Consider the following 23302-nt stretch of genomic DNA (forward strand, 5'->3'; position numbering starts at 1 on the left):
ATCAGCAAAAACAAAAAACATGTTTGCGAGTATCAATTTTGTAAATATGGTAGTAATTTATAGACCCAGCAGTCTTGAAATTAAAAAATAAATAACTGTTGTAAGAAGATGTATTTATTAATTTCAATAAATAAAAAAGGCAAATTTTGAGATGTTGCTCTACACTAAAAACATTAAATGAAAAATCATACAAAAGAATAAACTTAAAAAATATAAAATCATGAGTGTGACAGACATTTTGAGATCTTGCGCTAGACCTAAAAAAGTAGTCAAGTTATTTATTTTAATTGAATAGCAACTTGAATTGACAATAAATTTTGAAAGAAGATATAACATGCTCTGAAATTTTGGAAATTGGAATTGGAATTTTGAATTTATCATCATTTAATAACAATTTAAATTTATAATCTGGAAAAATTAAATTATTCCGGAAAATAATTTCGGACTTTTAATGTGAAGTACCAGTATTGTGATGCCTTGCATTTCAAAAAAGAGGAGGTGAACGGCCATTTTAACAGATGCTGTCATAATGGTCTTCTCAGACTTGCCGAGCCTGGAATCGAAGACTAACTTCGAGACCTCTTCTCCAAACCTATTTTCATGACCAACATTTTGAGGTACAACAGTTGTATGGCTTTTGCATCTCTGTCTGCTTCCGAAGCTCATATAATTTTGAACCAAATCTTCTGCTATTGAATACGAAAAATCATGGAGAATTTAAGTTTTATGTTAACCAGCTTCTCGAAAGAAAAATAAAATTTCTAAGGAAGTCTGCAACGTCGCAAAAGAAGAAACGTCGTCTCTCATTTTGCCCAAAAATATGTATGTATAAAATTGATGGCATCATGACTGGCCTCTCTCAACTTATATTCGTCTGTAACGAAAAACAATGGGACGCGTTTGCTACGGCGCCTTGATACAACTATATAACCTCGACGGATGTCCGTATTGCGTTCAAAAAATTGAAGGCGTTTTGACCCCCTGCTCATACTACCTGTAGTTGATTCGATCGACAAACGCGTTGGTCGGCGGTGACGGGGACTTGATGCATTTTTTTAAACTTGATGGATGTCCGTATCGCACCGACTGTAGTGCGAAACCACGTATCTCCATTGCGGTGTTTCAAAATTTCCCGTTCCTAATTCATCCCTTCCATGAGAAACAATCCAAATTTACGACAATAAATTTTGAACCAAATCTTCTGCAATCGCATACGAAAAATCATGGAGAATTTAAGTTTTATGTTGATCAGCTTCTCGAAAGAATAATAAAATTTCTAAGGACGTCTGCAACGTCGCAAAAGAAGAAACGTCGTCTCTCATTTTGCCCAAAAATATGTATGTATAAAATTGAAGGCATTATGACTGGCCTCTCTCAACTTATATTCGTATGTAACGATAAACAATGGGACGCGCTTGCTACGGCGCCTTGATACAACTATACAACCTCGACGGATGTCCGTATTGCGTTCAAAAAATTGAAGGCGTTTAGACCCCCTGCTCATACTACCTATGTAGTTGATTCGATCGACAAACGCGTTGGTCGGCGGTGACGGGGACTTGATGCATTTTTTTAAACTTGATGGATGTCCGTATCGCACGACTGAAGTGCGAAACCACGTATCTCCGTTGCGGTGTTTCAAAATTTCCGTTCTTAAATCATCTCTTTCATGAGAAACAATCCAAATTTACGACTTTAAATTTTGAACCAAATTTTCTGCTATCGAATACGAAAAATCATTGAGAATTTAAGTTTTATGATGACCAGCTTCTCGATGGAAAACTAAAATTTCAATAATTTTTCCATCACAATACTGGCACTTCACATTTAAAAGTCCGAAATTATTTTCCGGATAATCATTTTCGATAATATTATCAGTGCTCTGCCGAAATGAATTGAGGTCATTTCCTTGTTCACCCCTACGTCGTACATTATCTATCTCACTGAGATAGCCATCATGCCGCACTTTGCGTCGCGCGGATAAATTGCGAGAAACATTGCCACGCTTCGCCGGACGCCCACGTTTTCGACTCCGATCCATTCTCAATATTAAAACGAATACGCGCACTTTACTAAAAATTCGAGATTCTTCATACACGACAAATATTAACAAAATTCAAAAGACGACGCGCACTGTACGAAAAAATCGGAATTCTTCATAAACGACGAATATCCATGACGACGAACGCCTCGGGCAGCCGAGTCATCAGGTGACCGAGAACGAACAATTTCGTGAAATTACAGATTTCGTGATTTTGGCAACACTGCTCCGGTTCGGAATCTCCAAAATTAGACAGAAAAAACAGCTGATCGAGACGCAATAAAAGAAGGGAAACCACGACGACCAGACGACGACGATCGATCGCGCAACACCGCTCTAACACACGGGTCACCCTATTTTAGCGTGTTTTCAACCCTTAGAATCAAAATTTCGAAAATCGGACGACGAATTGCACCCCTTCAGCACGAACCGCACATGCGTACAAAGTTTCAAGGAAATCCGCCTTCGGGAAGTCGCTGAAACATTGGGTACAAAATTGGGGCCTCTCCTTTATAGTTTTAGATTTCGCACGTCAACTTTTGTTTTCCTCTCATACTCAATGAATCTAACGGTCAGTTCAACAAGTTTTAATCCAAGGAGAGAAATTCGGTTATAAAATAAATCGACCTTTTGATTCCATTTTCTTAAAATTTTGTTCCATCCAGGCAGTTCTGGCGCTCGGGCGCTCGCGAACGTGTAATCATCGTTGTGTCTTGTGTCTGTGCATAGAGAAAAAAAAGGAGGTGTTTGCATCTTGAGGATTTGTACCCACCTACGTCATCAATGTAAACAAGACGCTCGTTGAGGGTTATGTTGACGCTGTAAAAACTGACCATAATGTCCGATTTTTTTACTTAAATCAACTCTTTATATAATTTCAAGCACTTTTTATAGAATGACTTTTTCCCTTAAATTACACCATTTCCAAGAAAATCGACAGGATAAAAACGTCGCTGTACCCAATGACGTCATCAAAGCTATAGATACTCTATGAAAAATTCCAAGATGCCCGAAATGCAAACACCTCCTTTTTTTTCTCTATGGTGTCTGTGTGAGAGTGTGCGTGCATCAGTCGAGGTAGACGGTGCAGTTGGTGAGAGCAATGCACTTTCGTAGTTCTTGCTAGAGTCCTTTATACCCAGAGTAACGACAACTCGATTATCAGCTGACTGGCAGCCGACCTTGGCTGGCCATGGAGGCCGAAACTAGTGCACTCAAACGAACGATATTGGGGGATAAGGATCAGGAATCCTGCGATGTCTGTCACACAGAAACAACAACATCAACAAATTGATCAATTATAAAGAAAATGAGATTGGTTTGTGAATAATTTCTTAATCTATTTTCATTTTGGACCGATGGCAATAACAATTTACTCTTGATAAACCACAATTAGGTAATATTTTCATTATTCTTGTTCACATACGAGGTACCGCCATCTTGGTGCACTAGTTTCGGCCTCCATGAGCGAGAACCAATCAGAATTGGATTTTTTTTTAGGCCACTTTCAGCCCAATCCTGGCCCAACCAAAAGTGAGTTGTCGTAACTCTGGGTATAAAGGGACTCTAGTTCTTGCTTGCTATTTATTTGTCGAGTTGTGTGACAAGTGTATTATCTTTTCCGTCTGATATTGAGAAGTTCTGGTAACTTTCGGTAATTAGTGGACAATGTGACTTTTCGTGACACTGTCTCCCCGCATTCGTAAGTATATTCTAGCATATCGGACTTCATCTTCTGTTGTCCGTCCCGAGTCCATTTTCTAATCGTACGTAACCCCGCATCCTTCTCGGCTTTTCTACTCATCCCGTCTTTCTCTGACAGCCAGTTTTCGATTTCCCAGTCTGAGAGAACTCAATTTTGCCGTCTGCTCACGAAATCGAAACTCCTCATAGAATACCACAAGCCTATTCCACTCCTGTTCAGAGGATCCAGCAATTGATATTGCCCTAGTATGGTGCCCTCAGGGACTTAGCTAACTTGATCATCAGGTCCATCATACAAACTGAAATTATTTCAGTTGATCTCTAAACCTCATTGCATGGCACTTGGTGTTTGATCTCATTGCTTTAAGTTCTAAGTGTGCATATCATTGTCCCAGATTCTCTTCCTGGAACTCCTCACTCCCAAGATGAAAAGGTTTTACCTTTCACTACTTTCGAAGCAACTATGTTGGGCTATTTCATCTAATTTGGTTAAACTAACACTATTTTATAGTCGAAAGCTTTAGATTGAATCTTGTGTATCTTTCCTGTCAGATTCTCTCCTAGACCCTCAGAGAATGTTTCCTTTTTCACCTCTCTTTAATTCACAATTTTCCTAACCTGTTATCCTGTTAGTTTATCTAAGAGTTCCTTATTGCTGACTTACGTTGGTCATTTTATCAAGTATACAGAACTATCCTCACCTGACTGAGTTAGAGTGCATATTATACTGTTGCATATGCATCAGATTGTAACAGAAATGACTGGACGGGCAGTGTAATTTGCTAAACGGCAAACTGTAAAGTGCTTCTCACTAGCCGAACAGAACCTCATTTTTACATACTTAATGCTTAAATTATTGTCAGGAGGTGATGTACTCATCGTTTGGGAGGTTGCATACAATATGGAGAACTCTTACGGAAGTGTCCTCGTAAGCTTAGTGATAGGACATTTCAAAATAGGTATAACATAGGTATGACTTCTAAGCTGTATTTTGAAGTATTGTATTATGTAGGTCTGTTCTCAACTTCCCAAAAATTTTCACTTTCCTAACAAGGTTTAATCTCACTGGAGAGTTTCATTCATTGTACTAGCTCAGACTTTCTACTCCTTTCAATAACCTCTGATACATAAACTCCGAAGGTCGAACAATTTATAGCTCCTTTGTTTTTTCTCTCAGGCTGCATATTAAGACGATGTATGTCTATTGGTTCTTTTCGATATCTGAGTCAGATAGTTTTTATAGATCCACATGTAAAGATTATAGAGTTTCCCCTAATTTACTGATTTGTTTCGTTCATTGGACCTTGTAAATAGAGCTCTTGACAGCAATCAACCCTTGTTCTCTCCTCAAATGAATGCTTACATGTCACAAACTAATTTTTAGTCTACTCTGCATGCTCAGCAATTACTGCTTCTTATTTAAAATCCACAATACGTGCTTTTATCCAAATCACCTTGAATTAAACATTTGTCAAGTGATTTGAGGGAATGTCACCATCCTTATGAATTAGTTTGGATGCCTTGAAAAATTGTGAATTTATGTTGGGATTCATGAGAATTTATTCAGTGGGAAGCTGAGCTCAAAGAAGTCTCTGAATGTTTTGACAGATGTTGCTCTTGGGTAATTTAAAAAGCATAATTCATCTCAAACCAGGTATCAATGAATGCAAGCTTGCAAGGATGTCAAGAGCTCTAGTTTTCAAATACGAAGTCTTTGCAAGGGCTGTTAGCATACTACCGCATCTGACGTTTTTTGGCCAATCAGGGTTGAGAAAATTCTGTTTTCCAGTTTGAAGAGTGAGACAGATTCTGTCCGGTGCTTCCACTGCTATCATTAGAAAATGCATGATAAATTTTCTTTTTATTGAGGAAGTTTCATGAAAGTTCATAGGATGTGCCAGGAGCTAAATGAATACGTGCCCCCAATGAATAGCTCAGAATTAGACTCAGAACTTAGAAGTCTGGTCTTAGTATGGCCTCAAAGTAAAGTTGCCGTAGCCTTGGAACCCAGGGATTATCAGTTAAAGTCAGAGAATCTTAAAAAAGTTCTGGGTAGGAAACAAGGTTAGTCAAAAGGAAACTTTCGGGCAACTTGCTTATTCATGTGAATCCTAGGAGTTCCATTTTTTTACACCTGTGACTTTGAAATCATTGATTCAGTACCTTTTGGCTTTACTTGTGAAAAGTGAGGCAGGACTTTCTGTCGATAATTTTGGAAAATGATTAGGAATAACTCAGTTACCAGCTTCCACTATCAATGGCTGTAATGTTACTACTTACCAACCAGAAGTGAAAAGAGATCATAATTGGATAGAAAGAAAGGATGTTTCAGTGGCATACCAAATATGGCAGCAGTGAAATAGTTGTCACTGGATTTTCAGCAGCCTAATCATTTGTTAATTTAGTGCCGTAGAATTGAAAAAGGAGATATAATAGCAGGAATCTTAAGCTCCATGGAGAAGAGATGATAATTAAAGTGTTGTAGGGGCAGGAGTTGGCGACCAATCTCCTGTACTAGTGCTATATTTGAGTTTTAAGGTAACCTATTTATGTTTGGACTTTATTATTACCTGGTCAATACTGATCCTGATTTGTGGTTCATTCCAGTCAAGATGTATATCTGAAAGCACCTTTTACCAGAAAAGTGGGTTATCGTAACTCACAGGCGTGTACTTAAACAAAATTCTAACAACTTTCAATTGGACAAAAGTGGAATTTCAACCTATTTTAGAATATCTCTTTGAAATTTGATCGCATTCGCTCGAGGAATTTTGTTTTAATTATTTCTGGGGCAGCGCAATGTCATGTGATTTTTCAGCAATTTTTCAGTACCTAAGTATTTGTGTCAGGAGGGAAAAAGAAAACTATTTTTTGGTGAGTCTCAATTTTTGGGAAATACACCGAACAGAGTCAGAATTAATGTTCAATAGGTGAAATTGATTCCACAGGAATTTCTACTCAAATTGCTCAAAATTTGTCATTACAAGTTTTCACTTTCATTTAATCTTTTCACATTGGAAAGATCGTTTTGATGCATAAACCACACAAGATTTCAACTACCAATGAGTAGAACTACTGTCTCATAATGTCTCCCTGTTCTCAGGTTAGATCTGAAGGGAAATGGCTCCACGACGCTCCACTTTTGCTTTGGAATCTCCACCCAAGAAAAAGGGAGCTAGCAATGATTCAGAAGTTGAAGAGTTTTTACAAGAAGGAGAAGTTTTAACAGATATCACCAAAAATAAATGGAAACTAGGCAAATCAATTGGAGCTGGAGGTTTTGGAAAAATATATCTCGGTCAGTATTCAACTTTTTTTACATTTGCACCGAATAAAATTCATCAACAACCAAATCATCCATTAATGAAGGGTTCAAAGTCTTCTAGACTTGCACATTTTCCCTTCAGTCTTTTTGTAGGGTTGGTCTGCAAAGGCCCCTAAAACGTTGAAAGATGCCTATCTCTGGAAAGGCCTTAAAAATTTGAAGACGTATGGAGGGGGGAGGGGGTGAAAAGATTCTGTAAATGTGAGAAGGCAAATATGAGAGGGCTGATCGAGATAGGTCTCTAATGTGGAATGGCCTCCAAGATGTTGAAAGATCCAAAAATGTGGAGAGGTGTCTAAGCAAGGAGCACTATTAAATGAAAGATACGTCCATCAAGGATAAGTTGCGGAAGGATTTCAAAAGTATCATAGTGTTTAAAAGTCTTTTCACGTTTGCATCATATTCCCCAACTTGCACACGTTTTTCATTCAATGAGAAAAATGTGAAAAGATCCCAAAAATGTAGTGAAGCCTCCCCATTTGCAGTCAAAGTCAGTTAAATCGTGAAAAACATGTAAAAATATAGTGAGTTGTGAAAGGATGATTAAGGATAGTGCAATATTCAGGGTCTTCTCTTGTTTACATCATTTTTTCAGAAGTTTAATCAAAAGCATTCCTCCCCATTGGTGTATTTCACAGTCAGTTTGCTGAAACCAATTTTACTTTGATTGTTTCAGCATCACAAAATCTTTATGGTCCTGTTGACAGTAATGCAAAATATGTGATCAAAGTGGTAAGTGTGTGATCTTCATCAATACCAATTTAAAAATTGAGTTAAAGCACTTATAAGAGGCATTATGTTCAATTTACAATGTAATCTTAAATCTTGAACTACTTCCTCTCGCAAAAAACTTTATCCACTTGTTGCCAACAAGGAACAAGCAAACAGGTTTCCAAGAAAAAACCAGGTAGATACTCATACCCAAAGAACCTGTAGCATGATCTTTTCTCAGAATGAAACATACTTCTAAGACATTTTTTCTATGGTCTCAATTATACTAAGCATGTAGTCTCTTTTTATTCACCAATTAATATGTTTTTCAAGTATAAGATTCACTCTCCAAAAATATTAATGAAACTAGGAGTCTTTCTACTGAAAGAAATACATTTTTTTTCTTTTCTTCTTTCAGGAACCTCACAAAAATGGGCCACTATTTGTTGAGATGAATTTCTACCTTAGAGTTGCGAAACTGGATATGAGTAAGTACATTTGACTTTGTGCAGGACCCATGTGTTGTTGAGGTGGACAAAAGGGATATCAAGGTGGAAAAAAATAAAATGTAATAACTTTTTGCCAGCTAAGAGAGTTAACTCGGTGATGAACTCTGCATCATATGGCTCAAAAAACAAGACTTTAAAGTTACCTATTGAAATAAATCGCAAAATTCAGAATTGTAAATAGCTTGTCAGCGCCTTTGGTAGTTTCAAGAACATAAAATCTAGATCTTTTTTGGGGCCCAAAATTTTGGGAGAAAACAACCGTCTTCATGCTCTTTTAACATAGGTACCAAAAACACAAGAAAAAATCTAGGAAGGAGGAAAAAAGGTCGATTTTTCATCAACCCCATTAGCCTAAGCAATATGTTCCACAGCTTTTTCTTGTATTGTTTACTACATTTTGGCAAGGTGTCTAGTTTTTTTGTTAATTTATCAGTTGAATTTACTCAGGAGGATCCTAGTTCTAAATCTTGAAAATTTCACCCGTAATGTTTTTTTTTTTCCAGTTGATAATTGGGTGGCAAGACATGAGTTGAAAAATCTAGGTATTCCCTACTACGTTGGTTGTGGCTCACACACATCTAATGGCAAACGGTATAGGTTCCTCATCATGCCTAGGTTTGGCACCAACCTGCACAATGTCTTTTGTAAGACTGGTCAGTGTTTCACTCCGAAGACATCTTTCACGCTGGCTTCATACATCGTGAGTATTTTTCCGTTGTCTCTCATCCAATTTTGTTCAGAGTTTCAATTACTCTCATTTAGTGCTGAAACAGAGCATGCAGAAGAACCTAGGTCCTACTTTGATATGTATATTATTCTGTTTTATTTGCCGAAATTTCTGAGCTTAGACGTATTTAAGAACACATTTACCCTATAAAAGTGTAGATTTGTTCCCAAAGTATGAATACTAAAATCAGGTCTTTCTATGTTCGATCACTGACCATCCTTGATGTAAAAAAATGTTGTCCACCTGTGATCCTTGCCAAAAACGACAAATTAACTATGTTCAGTCCCTTTTCTCGCTGTTGGAAAAATACTAAAAAGGCAGTAGAATTTTCAGAATTTCGTCAACCTCAAGTTTCAATAGCTCAGGCTCAAAACAGTTTCCATTGACCCTAATCTTTTGATAGGAGGTTAGTCAAAGCCAAGCAGATTAAATTTTGCAATTAGGAGCTACAACTTCTGGCTTAGTTTAGAAACGACGTATGTACCATAAGTTTTCCCTTGCACACAAGTGTTTTTATAGATAAGCCAGAAATCGTAGTTCTGAATCACACAATGTAAAATTCTCCATTTGACTCTCTAAAAGAGTGCTTTGACCCCTCACCAATAGTTTGACGTTTGTCTCTTCTCTAATTTCTAATGTTTACCATCTATTTTTTTGCAGATTGATATTTTAGAATATATTCATTCATACGGTTATGTACATAGTGATATCAAGGGCTCCAATTTGGTCATTGGTCGTGACAATCAGGCCCCTATTTATTTGTTAGACTTTGGACTCTCTGCAAAATATCTTGATTCTCATGGGAATCACAAACCGTATCTGAGCGATGCAAGGATTGCCCACAATGGAACTTTAGAATTTACATCACGTGATGCTCATACTGGAGGTAACTTTACTTATATCATTCAAATATTAATTACAGAAAAATCTATAAAGTGGTAGAATGAAGTGGACGCATTACAAAAATTTTACCTAGCATCACTTCAGTAATTTTATTGTACATTTTCATCCTTCTTGTTGAATCCTAATGTGACTAAATTTGAGCGCCTAAAAGCCGTTACATCATCGTCTTCCGCATGAAAGAATGTATCTTGATTGCGCTGTTTCAGTATCTTTTACCAGAATTCTACTATTTTCAAGAGAACTATTTTGCCTGAAGTGTTAATTAATTTTTCTTTACACTTGTGAGAACAGAATTTAAAATTTCTAGACAAAGATGTAGATGTTTTAGGATTGTAGATTTGGATGTGTAGATTCTAGGTCTAGATGTAGGATGGTTCTCTGATGAAAACATAAAATATTTGTGGAAATTGTAAAATATTGTAGACTAGATATATTCTCCAGTGCTGGATAACATATCTACAAAATGTAAATCAGGTTATCAATCTCTCCCTTGTAATGTGCTTATCTTGTCATAAGTAGTCTTTCGTTATAGATTTTATAGTTTTAACATATCTCATTACTCAAAATACAGTTTCAAATGAAATTTAAAATTAACACATCTTTCCTTTTTAGCGCATTCTCGAAGAGGAGATCTAGAAATACTTGCATATGTCTTGATCAAGTGGCTTTGTGGTAAGCTACCATGGGAGGACAAACTGTCTGATCCGGAAGAAGTAGCATCCATGAAAAACAGTGCAATGGCTAACATTCCGCGATTTTTATCGCTGTGCTTTGAAGACTCCAAGCCTCCCTGTAAGTACAATGTTTATTCTCTTGTTTCTTTAAGTGGTAGTACTAAATTGAATAATTTGGAGCAATGTATTTAGAGATGGCTACCATGAAAATGATGTCAAGCAGTCTTCATAACATCTGCTTCCCAATAAATTGTTTACGCTCGTGTCAATGGTCGTTGACAGTTTACAGGGTCTGCGGTCCGATTTGAGCACTAAGGGTAGATACACTTGAAAATTTCCTAGCTTATCTCCTCAAAATAATTCCTGAAGCAAGCTTCTAAGATGCTATCATTTTTTTCACTTTCACTTGTAATTAATTTTGTATAGGAAAAAATTCCTTTTGCTAACTTTATATCATCACTCTCCTAGCTAATTTTAAGTTACAATAATTATGTATTTTCACTATTCAATGATTTTGTATGAAGTGTTCAATTTGTCTCATTTTATTTCCAGCGGCGCTCGTTGAGTATGTTAAGTATGTTGTCAGCATGAGTTTTGATGCAAAACCAAATTACAAGTACTGCAAACGAATTTTCAAGAAAGGTGTGCAAGATGTAGGATCGGTTTTCGATGGCAAATTAAGTTTTGAGTTCAATAATGCCAGAGGAGTGAAACGTAAAAAGGTAGGAACTTTTCCGTTTTTTCTATCATTTTTTTAGTTTTTATGAGTAGAAACTACACAGTTTTCCATTTTAAAAATAAAGTATAATGTAAAATTTGTATTTTTACTAATTGAGTCATGTGTCTCAAGTTTCACCTTATCTTTCTCCTACTTGGTGCAATAACTAAAGAGATCATCATCTTCATTTTAACAAGAATCTTCACAGAGAACCCTCTCTGATTCTAGTTGATGCGCTTATGCGAAAAATGTCAGGGAGTGAGGGTTGAAGTAAAAGAGCTTTATCTCAAAGCAATTGAAAATTTGATCTGGCAGAAGATGGTATTATTTCAATTCTCAACATCTAACTTCACACTGATTTCATTATTTAAAGTTCTAAGAAGAATTTACTCTTATGGATTTTTTATTTTTTTAGTGTCAGATGCAAGGCAACAGTGAAGCGGAAAATATTCCAGTGAAGAAAAAGAAGAAGCTCATTAGACCAGATCTGAAACCACTGACTGCCCGCCAGCTCCTTAACTCGCAAAATATTAATAGGTATCTTATTTTATCATCTAAGTTTATTATCTAATTTTGAAAAGAAATTGCTCCATTTCAATATTACAACAGCAGTGACCTTTACATGAAACTTCTACTGAAGCCATTATTTTTTTACTTTCTATTTATTTATATTTACTCATTTATTTTTTTTTTTTTAAAAAAAAGAACAAACATACCTCCACAATGTTTTGGTAATAACACCATATTCATAATTTTGTATGAGGGGTATCCAAGGGGCAAAATTTTCTTATTTTTTCAAGTAGATAAAATCTCAATTTCAACAAATGTCACATGGTTGTTTGCATTTCTTCATGTTCCCTGTTTTTCAAATCTCTCAAGTTAGTAATTATAAAAAATATTCTCTTATGTTTTCGAGCTCTCAAGCATTTTTGAGCTCCCTCAATTTAAATAATCAAAGTAACTTAATGGTTATTTTATCGGCTCAGGATTACTAGGACTGTCAAAAATAAGCTGGCCCGCACAAGGCACCGGAAGGCACAGCTTGGAGACCATGAGGATTTTGATTGGGCCAAAATAATAGCCAGTAATCCAGAGAAAAAGACATCACACACACCGCCCAAGAAAACAAGACTGTCCAGCATTTCACTCAGCTCTACTGTTCCTGACCCATCTGCTAAGTAAGTCAAATGATATTATAAAAACAAAATCAAATCATATGCATACCTATTTCAATCCAATCTTTGTATTTCAATGATTCCCCCCAAGAAGAGTCGTGGAGGCTACTCGCGGAAACTCACAATTAACTTTGACTTTCTGTAACTAACCCTTAAAGTTAATGTCATACAAGTGTGAGGTTTTCTCCTTAATTACATTAAGTCAATGGAGAATTTGCACACAAAACTTTCATTGCTTTATTTGAGAGTGCTTAATAAGCTGAGTTCGCAGTATTTTTCATAATTTTTTTCTGAAATGCGAACTCGGAGAGAAATAGATTTAAAATTGAGAAAATGTGCTGCCTTGTTACGTTATTTGGTCGCATTTTCCATTTAAGCACATGTATTTTGGCAAATTAGGTTATTCTGTCATATTTCTTTCAATAATTGTTCAATTTAGAAACCAAGGACATCCTCGTGCTCAGCTTTTTTAACAGTTTCATTTTAAACATGGAATCGATTAAATTTTAGACACCTGCAAATCCTCCAGTGTGTCTATACTATGGTTTCTGAAAGGTATAGCACAAATAGCAGATGTGCTGAAAGTTGAAATTTTTCAGCTTTCTTTGCATAATCTGATGATTATGTTGAGTCTTCATTTAACAAGACTTGTCTTTCGTGTTCAAAGGGTCCAACCTCCAGCCTCAGTATTAATCAAACGAATCGAGGAGTCTCCCGAGTTTCAAAATCCAACCCCAGCAATGAGGTTTCAGATCGACAGGATGAAGCAAAGACTCTACGAGATACCTCATCAGTGTGCACCGAACAAAAGAACTAAGAATGAAAGGTATGCAGTACAAGATATTGAACATTTTTTTTTATTTTTTCATATACTTTATTATAATTTGAATATTTTTTCCTTTTACTTATTAAACTAAATCGGTCTTATAATTTCAATGCCTTTGTCAGATCCTGTGTGTTCATAAGACATCATGACCTCATGCTGTCAGTCGTGATGTTGTGTAAAGATCCGAGTTACTTGAGAAGCATGCCGCAAATGAGTTAGAAGCACGGAACGGTACTGTTATGAAAGAGGACGCAAATGTTAAGGTGACTCCAAGTAAAATTAAAAAAAAAAAAAAAAAAAATTAATAAATTAAAAATGAGGAAAATACCCAGCTAATTTATCCAATTAAAATCACAAATATTTGTTCTCTTGAAAATTTGCAACGCAAATCATTCTCATCTTCTGGATCAAGTATCCTTCCCCCGGAAATACATAAACCTAATTAATTCCTGTTTTTGTTCTTAGTAACCACCACAATGGTACAGCAGAGGCTGGAAAAAGCTCCTCGGGATACGTGAATGGAGTCAATGGGAAATTGAAATCATCATTGGAGAGGAATTGCTCCCTGCGCAGCAAAAAAATTAAATCCAGTAATGTTCCCGCAAAAAAAGGTACAGAATCTGCTTTACTGTATTTTTGGCTGGTCAAAATAATTCACTCATCACCATGAGCTTGTAAGAATTACTAAGCATGACAGCCGTGAGTAAAAAATGATTTAAAATTCCATCGTTCGGGAAAACAGCTCACCTCATTCTCTGAAGTAGGTATCAAAATGCTCAGTATCAGAGTAAATCCGAGGTACAAATTCAGACCACAAGATTGCCACAGTCGGGGAATAGCAGGAAATGTCTTGGAAAATGACAAATGTGTCAAGGAACTTTTTTGAATCCCTTTTATTTTCTTTTCAAATCGGTTTTTACACTTCCAACTGAAAATTTTGTGTAAAATCCAGCCGTTTTTTCAGATAGCATGGTCCTCCCTGCAATTAATAGAAGGGTCCAAATCTTTAATCTCCATATCTTCTCTTTCCCTTCCTGTCTTTACCTCTCTCTCTTTTTCTGTTTTACCACTGTTTTCTTTTTCTCCAATCGGACAGTTCCTTTAACCGACTGGCCCATCGGGAGAAGTCCACGTAGTCCTGTTAACCAGTCTGAAAATAACTGAAGAAATATATCTGTGTAGCTATCTCCTTGTATTAAATACTGAAGTGGGGTATAATTTCTCTCTTTCCATTTTTCAGATAAAGATACTCTCACCGCTCCGATTACAACCAAGAGGAAATTATCATTCGACTCAAGGACTCATTCTTCCAGGAATCGCAAACGGTTGAGGAGCTCTAATGTTTCCCTTGTTTAATCGTGCTGTAGGGAGCCGATCATTCTCATATATTTCTAATTTTCGTAATTCTCATCTTGTTAATGCATCATTTCAGTTCTGCCATAGCCAGTTCTGGAGCCCATCGGCTCTTCTATTAATACTTTTTGCAATCTCCATCATATTAATAGTTATATATGGACTACATTTTGCAATTAGGAACTGTAAATTCTAGCCCGGTTTAAAAACAACGTATGTGCCATTAGTTTCCCTATGCACACAACTGTTTTTTCAGATGAACCAGAATTTAAAGTTCCAAATTGAAAAAATGCAGTCCATATAACCAGGAATGTGAATCAGCTCCTTCAATTATTGTTTCACAACTTTAACTTTGCCTGAAAAATCATGGTATATATATTTAAAACTCAACTTCTATTTCGTTCTTTATCTTGGCTGTCTCATAGCAAAAGATTCAAGATTTAGAAGTTTTGAGATGTTTATCCACTTTTAAAAGGCATTTCAGTGCACTCCTTTTCTCCGGTGCTCTTGCTAGTAACGCTTCAAGGGCGTTGATATAAAAAATAGGCAAGTTTTATACTAGACTCATGCAAAAAGCACAGTTTAAAAATGGAAAAATTAATGGTAAGCATACTGTAAATCTCTGTGATCATAAGGCCGATTATTATTTTGCCACTCTGTCATTGATCATCAAAATGATCGATCTAACTCTGTTCGCAAGGCCAATGTAACCGCCCAATTTAAGCTGTTATCTTATGTATTTTTGTCTGTTTAATTCCCCGTGCTTTAAATGTTTGACTCGCAGACCTATTTCCTTCGTTTCCTTGTAAACTTAGCGCTTCGCACTATTCTCTGTTTTGCGCCACAATCATTTCAAATTCAAATGATTCAACCGTTTTTCTGCACCTCAACTATCACACCACCTACACTATAGGGTGTTTAGTAAACTTTCAATCGACACCTGTGGCTGTATCCAAGAAACACCCTCGAAGTACACTCTGTAGGGCCAGCCAGGAGGTAGCTGCAATGACTAGAGAATATTTGATGATGGTTTTCAGCCACTGGAATCACAATGTGTTTTCATAGTGTCACTGAAAGTAATACGCTCATCTTAGTCATTTATATGTTAAAAAAGGCCACAGAAATAATTTATTCATTAAATAAATTCATTCAGTTACTAGTATACGGCTATTGCAATTGATATCCAGTTCACCATTTCTTTAATCATGTAACAATAAGGCTCATCACAAAAATTATGTTCTTTTTGATGTTAACAGTCCTTAAGAGATAGTGCCATGGCCCTTCAAAGGAACCGGTTGAATTCTATTGTGTTTGTTGTGAAGAGCGTACCACTAAGAGCATCATCATTTGTCGTTATTAATCGTTGTGTCAGAATTAGTAAAAACACTATCGGAACATTATAACAAACATTAAAATTTTTTTACGAAATAACCTATTCAAAGATTTAAATGGGCACTAGCCAAAGTACATATTTAAGTGTCCTGATATGTTTTGCTGTCTGAAAGTTTCAAGTAGAACATGGCTTGCCCAATAAATATTACTAAAATCAATTTCTAACGAGAAAAACCAAAGTCCACGTTAATCAAATCGTCGACTAGCCTTCCGACGCTAGTCGACGTTAGTGATGTTTTGCTCAAAAGACCTTCTTTGGTTCAGACTTGTTTCAAAAATGTAAATGAAATTGAGTACTGATCAATTGATGGCAAAATTAAGTTGCTCTTTGTGGAGGCTCTTCTGAACTTTTCAACTGTCCTTACTACTTAACTATCAGTTAAGATGCAGTTAAAATCATTGTTCCTATTCAGAATATGTTAATAATTGTAACTTTGTTTCTCTTTTTCCCCTTTTCTTTGTATAGTCTCGTTTAAATTATTCGCATGAATCCTCGTTTTTGTAAATAGTTAATAAGCTTCTAAAGCTTTACTCTACGTTTAATTACTATCAAGTCTCTTCTGAAGTCCTAGGAAACGTTGTAAACAAATTGTTATTTCATATTTTTTGTTAGAATTGAATTTATCGGTTACATATTTATTTCTCGGATAAGACCTTTTAAGGGTTATCATTCCCTGAAAGAAAGGGTGATCCTTTTTTTCATATCTGTTGAATCTATCGAGCATTGACCTTATTCATGTGGTTATTAGGAAAGAAAAAATCATCTTTAAAGACTATGGTTTTATAGTTTTATCATTTCAGTATTTTCATCTGGTCTTATTAATACTTGTTCAATTGTTCACTTTGAACTGTCAAAGCAACTGACCAATTATTGTGTGTCCTTTGCTCTGCCTTCAAATGCTGATATTCAGGGTAACGATGCTGCCATGAGCAAAAGACGTCAGGTTAACAATTGCACAAACACTCAGAAGAAAACAATTGTCGCCTCACCAGATGCAAAATGTAACATTGTACTGAAAGAACTTATTTTTCACGTTTGTTCATCAAATCCCATCTATTGTGAAATTCATGTAATACAAAGATTTTTAGTTAGAGGAAGGTCGGTGTTCACCCCATTCATTTTTGTAGTTTCTTTCCTGCAGCTACTAACTGCTTCATTAAATCTTTACGTTTGTGAGTTTGGGTAATTAGTGAATGTAAACATCTTTTAAATTAGTCCCTTTGAATTGCTTCAGAAGCACTAAACTTCATATCCAAGTCTGTCACATTATCAGCAAGTTAAATATTTTAATTTAACCAAGAGTTTTCACTTCTTTTAATATTAATATTATATCTGCCGTGTTAGCGAAGACAGCAGTAAGTGCGTGCTGGGATGAACCTGGAGACACATACAGTGGCTCATACAGAAGTGCGCTTACTGCTCTCTTCGCTATCACGGCAGATATGTTCTCTGACTGGATATTATTCTTTCCCTTGTGTCGAAGAGTCATGTTCAGCTGCTGAATAGTCCAAGACCATGTTTAAAAAAGGAAATTTCCTAATGCTAACGATGACAGTAGGATAACATGTGATTAAAAACTATTGACTGAAAAAGAATCTCTCAATGTAATATTGTCTGATTCGACTTAGATAATTTCTTCAATTTCAGTGTGTAATCTAGGTAGGCTTATAAAAATTGTAAAATTAACTTAACACGAACCACTCTTTTGTTTTTTCAAGTTGGAACTGTTGGCAGCTTTCAAAGCTCCTAGGTTCTTTGCAACTTTTCCTGTCAATTGACCATCAAATTGTCAAAAATAATGGGTTATCTCCGTTTTCAATCTAATTGGTAAAATCAGCAAAGCGCCATCACTTTAGCAGTTTTTATCAGATTGTGCCAGCTTCTCATTATTTCGCAAGAATCCATAGAGAGCACCTTCACTACATTTGGAAGTATTTATGGTAAAAGGAACTATGTACATTGGGTTTGCATGCCACATAGTTCTTTTTAGGATAAATACGTCAGTCATGACAGAGTGGTTCTGTCGCATCAAAATTAGATCAATATTTTTTCGAAATCGAAACTACTCCCCTAGCTTCGGTTATGTACTGGGAAATTGGTTCAAAATCCACCCCAAATTTTTTCCTCTCCTTGTTTATGTTTTTTGAAGGCTGTGCAATTTTACTTTACGTTGTATCAAAAGCAAGGTTGTAAATAAATTGTGAAAGACATAGTTTCGGCTCTAGCAAGTCAGTCTTCAAGCAATTATCTTCTCTTTACTTTAACGATTTAGTAGGTTTTAGAATCTTCGTCTCTATGTTATGTTTAACAGCTCGCATTCAGTAAATTATTTATAGTTAGAGTTACTCGTATGATTAATTGATAAATAATTTGATAAGCTAGAAACATTAATACGATATGTAACTTCCTGCGCTAGCTAAGTCTTACTAACACCAGTTACAACCATTCAGTAGTCATTCGTTTTTTTTCTTTTAAGTTTTTCCCCCATCAAAACACTAAATATGCGATAAATCCCATTCATTACCTACATCGAATTGGAATCTGACTGTTCTTGTGAATTTTATTTAAACTATTTTAAATTTTTGTACTTAAGGGTCTATTGTAGCCTGTTATATTCAATTCCTCTCTAGTTGATAAATTTTTTAATAAATTTTTTAATTGCCTCGAAAAATCATTTTTTTTCTTCCCGTCATTTTTACCAGGAAGGGAGTCTAATGATAACCCTCTCTTTCAACCCTCAGTACACCTCTTAGGTAATAAGATGAATCCTAGTGTAATGCATTCTTATCCCTCTTTATTTTACAGTAAATTTTCTGTCTGAATATTTTGACTTAAAATTCACAGACTGTTGTGAAACTTGAAAATTCCAATTCATCTAAAGTAACAGTGATTCTTGACATCAGACTGAGTTCTTTCTATGTTCACTAGCTCTCCAACGAGCTCTATTGCTATTGGTATTACGTTCTTTTAAAAATTAACTCAATAACTGAATTCTTGGAATTGGCTTTCCTGCTTTTTTCATTGACTGAACAGCACTTTACAGATAACATGAAGGTCCATAAGTCTGAATACTTGAATTGCGACAGAAGATCCAAGGACTATCCTACGTTCATCACCGGAAGTAATGCAAGGACAAGGTCTCTTCTGTCTCGCTCTTAAAATGTATGAACTTATTTGACTGGGACTCAGGACTTAAATTGATGCAACTGAAATTTATACCGAAGATCCATGTCAAGGATGTAGAATCAAGTCACTTTCTGATTCGGGTAACATTCCTAAACCTTTTAAGTTGTAATTTTAAGTTTGTAAATTCCAGAGGTTAAAAATCCATTAAAGTCAACGTCTTTTAGGGCAGCCTTCAGCATCCATAATTTTAAAAGCGGGGGCAGCTTAGCCTTCTCCGAAGTGGGAAATGCGGCAAAAATTCAAACCAGCCGCCATGAAACTGCACCGTTGGATATTCACATCACTAAACATTCACCATTTCGCGAGCCTGACTTGCAGTGTTGTCGGCTCAATAAATACATTCCATTCATACGAGATATTTAGATTATGGATTCAATAAGTTCAATAGGACATTGAGCTAAGTATATAATATTACTTTAAAGAAAACACCTGAGTTCCAACCCCCTCGTCACATTGTGTTTTTCAGGCTTTTGCGCGTTAATTCCTCCCCTACACATTGTAAACAAAGGTGCAAGTGGCAACATTGAAGTCCTCCATATCAATATATTTTTCAGGTTATCTTCAAAGTCATATCTAGGCTGCCGTCTTCAAGTGAATTTGAGGTGAGATATTTATGCATTTATTTGTGCCAAACATGATTATTTCGTTTTTCACGTTGATTTCATGGCATGAAGAAACCAGGTTCGATAGCCCTTTCACTTTGAACCAAACACATCCGCAGAAAATAGTCAATTTTCTATGTTTATTGCGATACTGACACTGACCCAATATTCTTCTTTAAAGTGCCCATTCTTGCCTCCCAAACACTAATTTTTATTGAATGCCTCACTTTTATTTGACTTTTCTTAACTTGTAGATTTTCAATTAAGATGGCATCCATCGGCAGATCTGTTCGCTCCGCCTCTCGTCTCTTGTCCGCAGCCAGGCTCACGGCTACTTCTTCGCGGACTTATGCCGACCAGATGAGCTTCACCCTTGCTGCAGCAAATCAGGTATACCTACTTACTGCATATGTAGGAACGTTTACAGCAGAAAAATTTTTAATGGGTTTTTTGGGAGTGGTAATTCTGATCGATACTTTCCTTCATCCTTAGTTCATTGATTAAACTTCCATCAATGAATTCAGCAGTCAACGCCTTTACTAAATTCAATCAGTGCCATCATCTATTGAGCACTCCAGATAGACAGATGCTATTTCTTTTATGGTTTCAAGAGACCCCAAGGTCTGATTATGAATCAGTAATTTTCAAATTGGCACCACAGGTAATTTGAGCTTGGGCAGCAAACACTTTGTTAAAAGTGAATTCTGCCTCAATTCTATACCCCCTTGTAATTTTTTTTCTAATATCAAGGAGTTTAAGCATCCTTGATCGGTTTTAAAATTGCCCTCTGTGACAATTTTTTTGTGCTGAATCCAAGAAATTTGCCCCTCTGTTTCTGATTATTGAGTTGTAAGCTTAGATAAAGTGATTGGGGTTTATCAAGTCTATATTTGTCCTTTACTTTGCCAGTAATTGCAGTCTGTCAGCACATTGTGCAATCATTTGTGTCTTGATCCATTAATGCCATCAGAAATAGGCAAAGCTCAGTTTGTTTAGTTATCGGGCGTAGGCTTTAAATTATTCGAAACCAGTGCGCTGATGCCCTCAACGTAAATGGAGTCAAGAATGATGAAACGGCCATCAGTGTGATGGTGTTTCTGATATCCTCAGAAATTTTTATGCTACTAGATTGGATACCTTAGATGTAAATCAAGACCACCTGAGATCTCTTAGTGATGTTGAAATGGAAGAGCATTTTCTACTTTTATTGCCAAAGGCACTTGGAGACTTTATCCACCCATTTTCAATTCTCAGTAATAACATCAATTGCTTTTTTCAGGTATTCTACGCCAATCAAAGTGTGAAGCAAGTAGATGTTCCTTCCTTCAGTGGTTCATTCGGTATTCTAGCCGACCACGTACCAACTCTGGCTGTCTTAAAACCCGGAGTTATCACAGTATATGAAGATGATGGTAAAGTTAAGAAGGTCTTCGTCTCCAGTGGAACTGTAAGCTTTATTTCTTTCCACAAAATAACGTTTTCACACTTTGGAAATTTACTAGTGATTCACATCCCCCCCCCCCCCAAAAAAAAAAACCAGATGTAATACTGTAATATTATTAAGTAGTCCCAGATTGCATCCTGTTTTGTTTGCCTTTCCTTACCTCAAGTCAAGTCATTGAGCCAGTTAAGTTGTCAAACATTAATGAAAGTAGGTATCGCTTTTCAAAAGCTTTGGATGGATTGAAGAATTCAGTGACAACACATTTGATAAAATTTGACCTAATAATAAATAACTCAATTTCTTATTCTTCTTAAACTAAATAGAATAGAAAAAGTAATACGAATACTACGAAGATCTCCTGGATACAAGTAATGCTAATTTTCTCAAGGGCAATACTCGTTAGATTTTGATACTTCGTGTTATTGCTGACGGCATCAGCGTTACTCAAAATAGTGTATATACTTGCCTCCAGAAAATACACTAAAAATTAAACCAACCCGAACACTAAAAGCTGGTGCAGTCCAAGCTACGTTAAAATTTGTTTGTCTTCCTATGTCTTAATTTTTGTCTCGTTTTCTCCAGGTTACAATCAATGAAGATTCATCCGTTCAAGTTTTGGCTGAAGAAGCCCACCCAGTTGAAAATTTAGACCTTTCAGCAGCTAAGGAAGCCCTCTCCTCAGCCCAGAACTCCCTTGCTTCAGCTAAGGATGACAAAGAAAGGGCTGAGGCAGCCATAGAAGTTGAGACAGCTGAAGCAGTCGTCCAAGCTATTTCCGGATAATTTTAGTCCCTTAATTTAAATGGTAAGAGCTGAAATTCTAACTTGTTTCTAACACTTTTGTGAGAATTGAAGTAAGGATGGTGTGAAGGACAACTGTAAACCAAAAACTCATGAGCTATAGGGCCCCTAAGCCAGTACCTAATCGAGACTCATGTCTTTCAGGGCCTTAACGGACCATTCATTTCTGCCATTTAAATTATTTTATTTAATTCAAGGATGAAATCAAAGTTATATCTGAATAAATTACTGTGATAAGCATCAGATGAGCGATGTGCTGATAGCCATGGGCAGGAGAAGACTGACAATGAGTTGCAGTTTTTTTTACTATCATTACCACAAGCTTTCGGACCCCCTGAATTTTTGTTTTCTGTCACTGTTTGGTTGGACTGGTTTGTATGATTATTGTGGCTATTGACATGCGATAGTTTTATGATGAGCCTGCTTGATTCAGATTTTGAAAATATGACCTATATTTCTCTATATAACCCTGTAAAGTTGTGAATTCTCTCATAATAATGTGAATGTGAATTCTTTGTCACGCTTTGTTTGTCAGATGTACTGGGCCAATTTTCATTATTTTTGCAGCTATTAATAGGAAATAGTCCCTAGATGAGCCTGCTATATTTAGATTTAGTTACTTATGAGGTGCCTGCAAAGCGGACCTTAGGATGTTGTATTTACTGTTCAGCATGAAAGCGTATGGAGTGAAAAGAATTCATGAAGACAGGAACAAGCAGAGAAAAGAATTGTAGTGGGCTTTTGTCTCAGAAATTCATTTACAAACAAATCGTTATCACCAAGCTTAAATGAAAATCTGCCAACAGAATTAGAGTGTTTTAACGAAACCATATTTTATACTGGAGGAAGATCAACAGGGTTTTCATTTTCTGTTAAATTTCTGTTGCAGTATTGTAGATTGATTGAGCGCAACCGGCAACCAACTCCGAAGTTCCAGCTTCACCCCAGCGGGAAGCCTCTCTAATGGAAGAAGCATTTCTATGTACAGTCTCTATCTTCCTCATGTCATCTTGAATGTATCATTCTCTTTATTTTCTTTTCTATTGTTGTTTTAATGTTCGTTCCTAATGCGACATTCTTTCTCCTTTTTTTTTCTTAATTTAGGTGAAAAATAAAGTGCTTCTGTTAGTTTTAAATGGTGATAATTTATTTCCTCTCAACTTGGATTCGATTATTATCATCTATCAATTTATTGGTAAAATCCCAAAAA

The 23302-nt window shown here is 36.1% G+C and overlaps 2 protein-coding genes across 2 annotated transcripts; both read left to right on the top strand.

Annotated features, from left to right (window-relative positions):
* Positions 1-3605: 3605 nt before the first annotated feature.
* LOC109035336 (serine/threonine-protein kinase VRK1) lies at positions 3606-18730 on the top strand. The gene is made up of 13 exons (XM_072303002.1): positions 3606-3743; positions 6849-7043; positions 7747-7802; positions 8200-8269; positions 8794-8990; positions 9678-9903; positions 10533-10712; positions 11147-11316; positions 11728-11849; positions 12299-12490; positions 13155-13313; positions 13779-13924; positions 14554-18730. The coding sequence occupies exons 2-13, from the start codon at positions 6866-6868 to the stop codon at positions 14667-14669; spliced, it is 1812 nt and encodes a 603-aa protein (XP_072159103.1). The 5' UTR covers positions 3606-3743; positions 6849-6865; the 3' UTR covers positions 14670-18730.
* A 961-nt stretch (positions 18731-19691) lies between these two features.
* Positions 19692-23228, top strand: ATPsyndelta (ATP synthase, delta subunit). The gene is made up of 5 exons (XM_019048923.2): positions 19692-19847; positions 20102-20237; positions 21127-21294; positions 21874-22096; positions 22982-23228. Exons 2-4 carry the CDS (start codon positions 20115-20117, stop codon positions 22072-22074), a joined length of 492 nt encoding a protein of 163 aa, XP_018904468.2. The 5' UTR covers positions 19692-19847; positions 20102-20114; the 3' UTR covers positions 22075-22096; positions 22982-23228.
* Positions 23229-23302: the final 74 nt, after the last annotated feature.

Source organism: Bemisia tabaci, chromosome 7, assembly GCF_918797505.1.
Source record: "Bemisia tabaci chromosome 7, PGI_BMITA_v3".
In the NCBI taxonomy this organism is placed as follows: Eukaryota; Metazoa; Arthropoda; class Insecta; order Hemiptera; family Aleyrodidae; genus Bemisia; species Bemisia tabaci.

Bases quoted from the DNA above. Each gene is read 5' to 3' on its own strand.
- ATPsyndelta (XM_019048923.2), top strand. From the start codon at position 20,115: ATGGCATCCATCGGCAGATCTGTTCGCTCCGCCTCTCGTCTCTTGTCC. The intron at 20,238-21,126 runs GTATACCTACTT...TGCTTTTTTCAG, and splicing joins CCCTTGCTGCAGCAAATCAG to GTATTCTACGCCAATCAAAG. The intron at 21,295-21,873 runs GTAAGCTTTATT...CGTTTTCTCCAG, and splicing joins TCTTCGTCTCCAGTGGAACT to GTTACAATCAATGAAGATTC.
- LOC109035336 (XM_072303002.1), top strand. From the start codon at position 6,866: ATGGCTCCACGACGCTCCACTTTTGCTTTGGAATCTCCACCCAAGAAA. The intron at 9,904-10,532 runs GTAACTTTACTT...TTTCCTTTTTAG, and splicing joins ACGTGATGCTCATACTGGAG to CGCATTCTCGAAGAGGAGAT. The intron at 11,317-11,727 runs GTAGGAACTTTT...TTATTTTTTTAG, and splicing joins GAGGAGTGAAACGTAAAAAG to TGTCAGATGCAAGGCAACAG.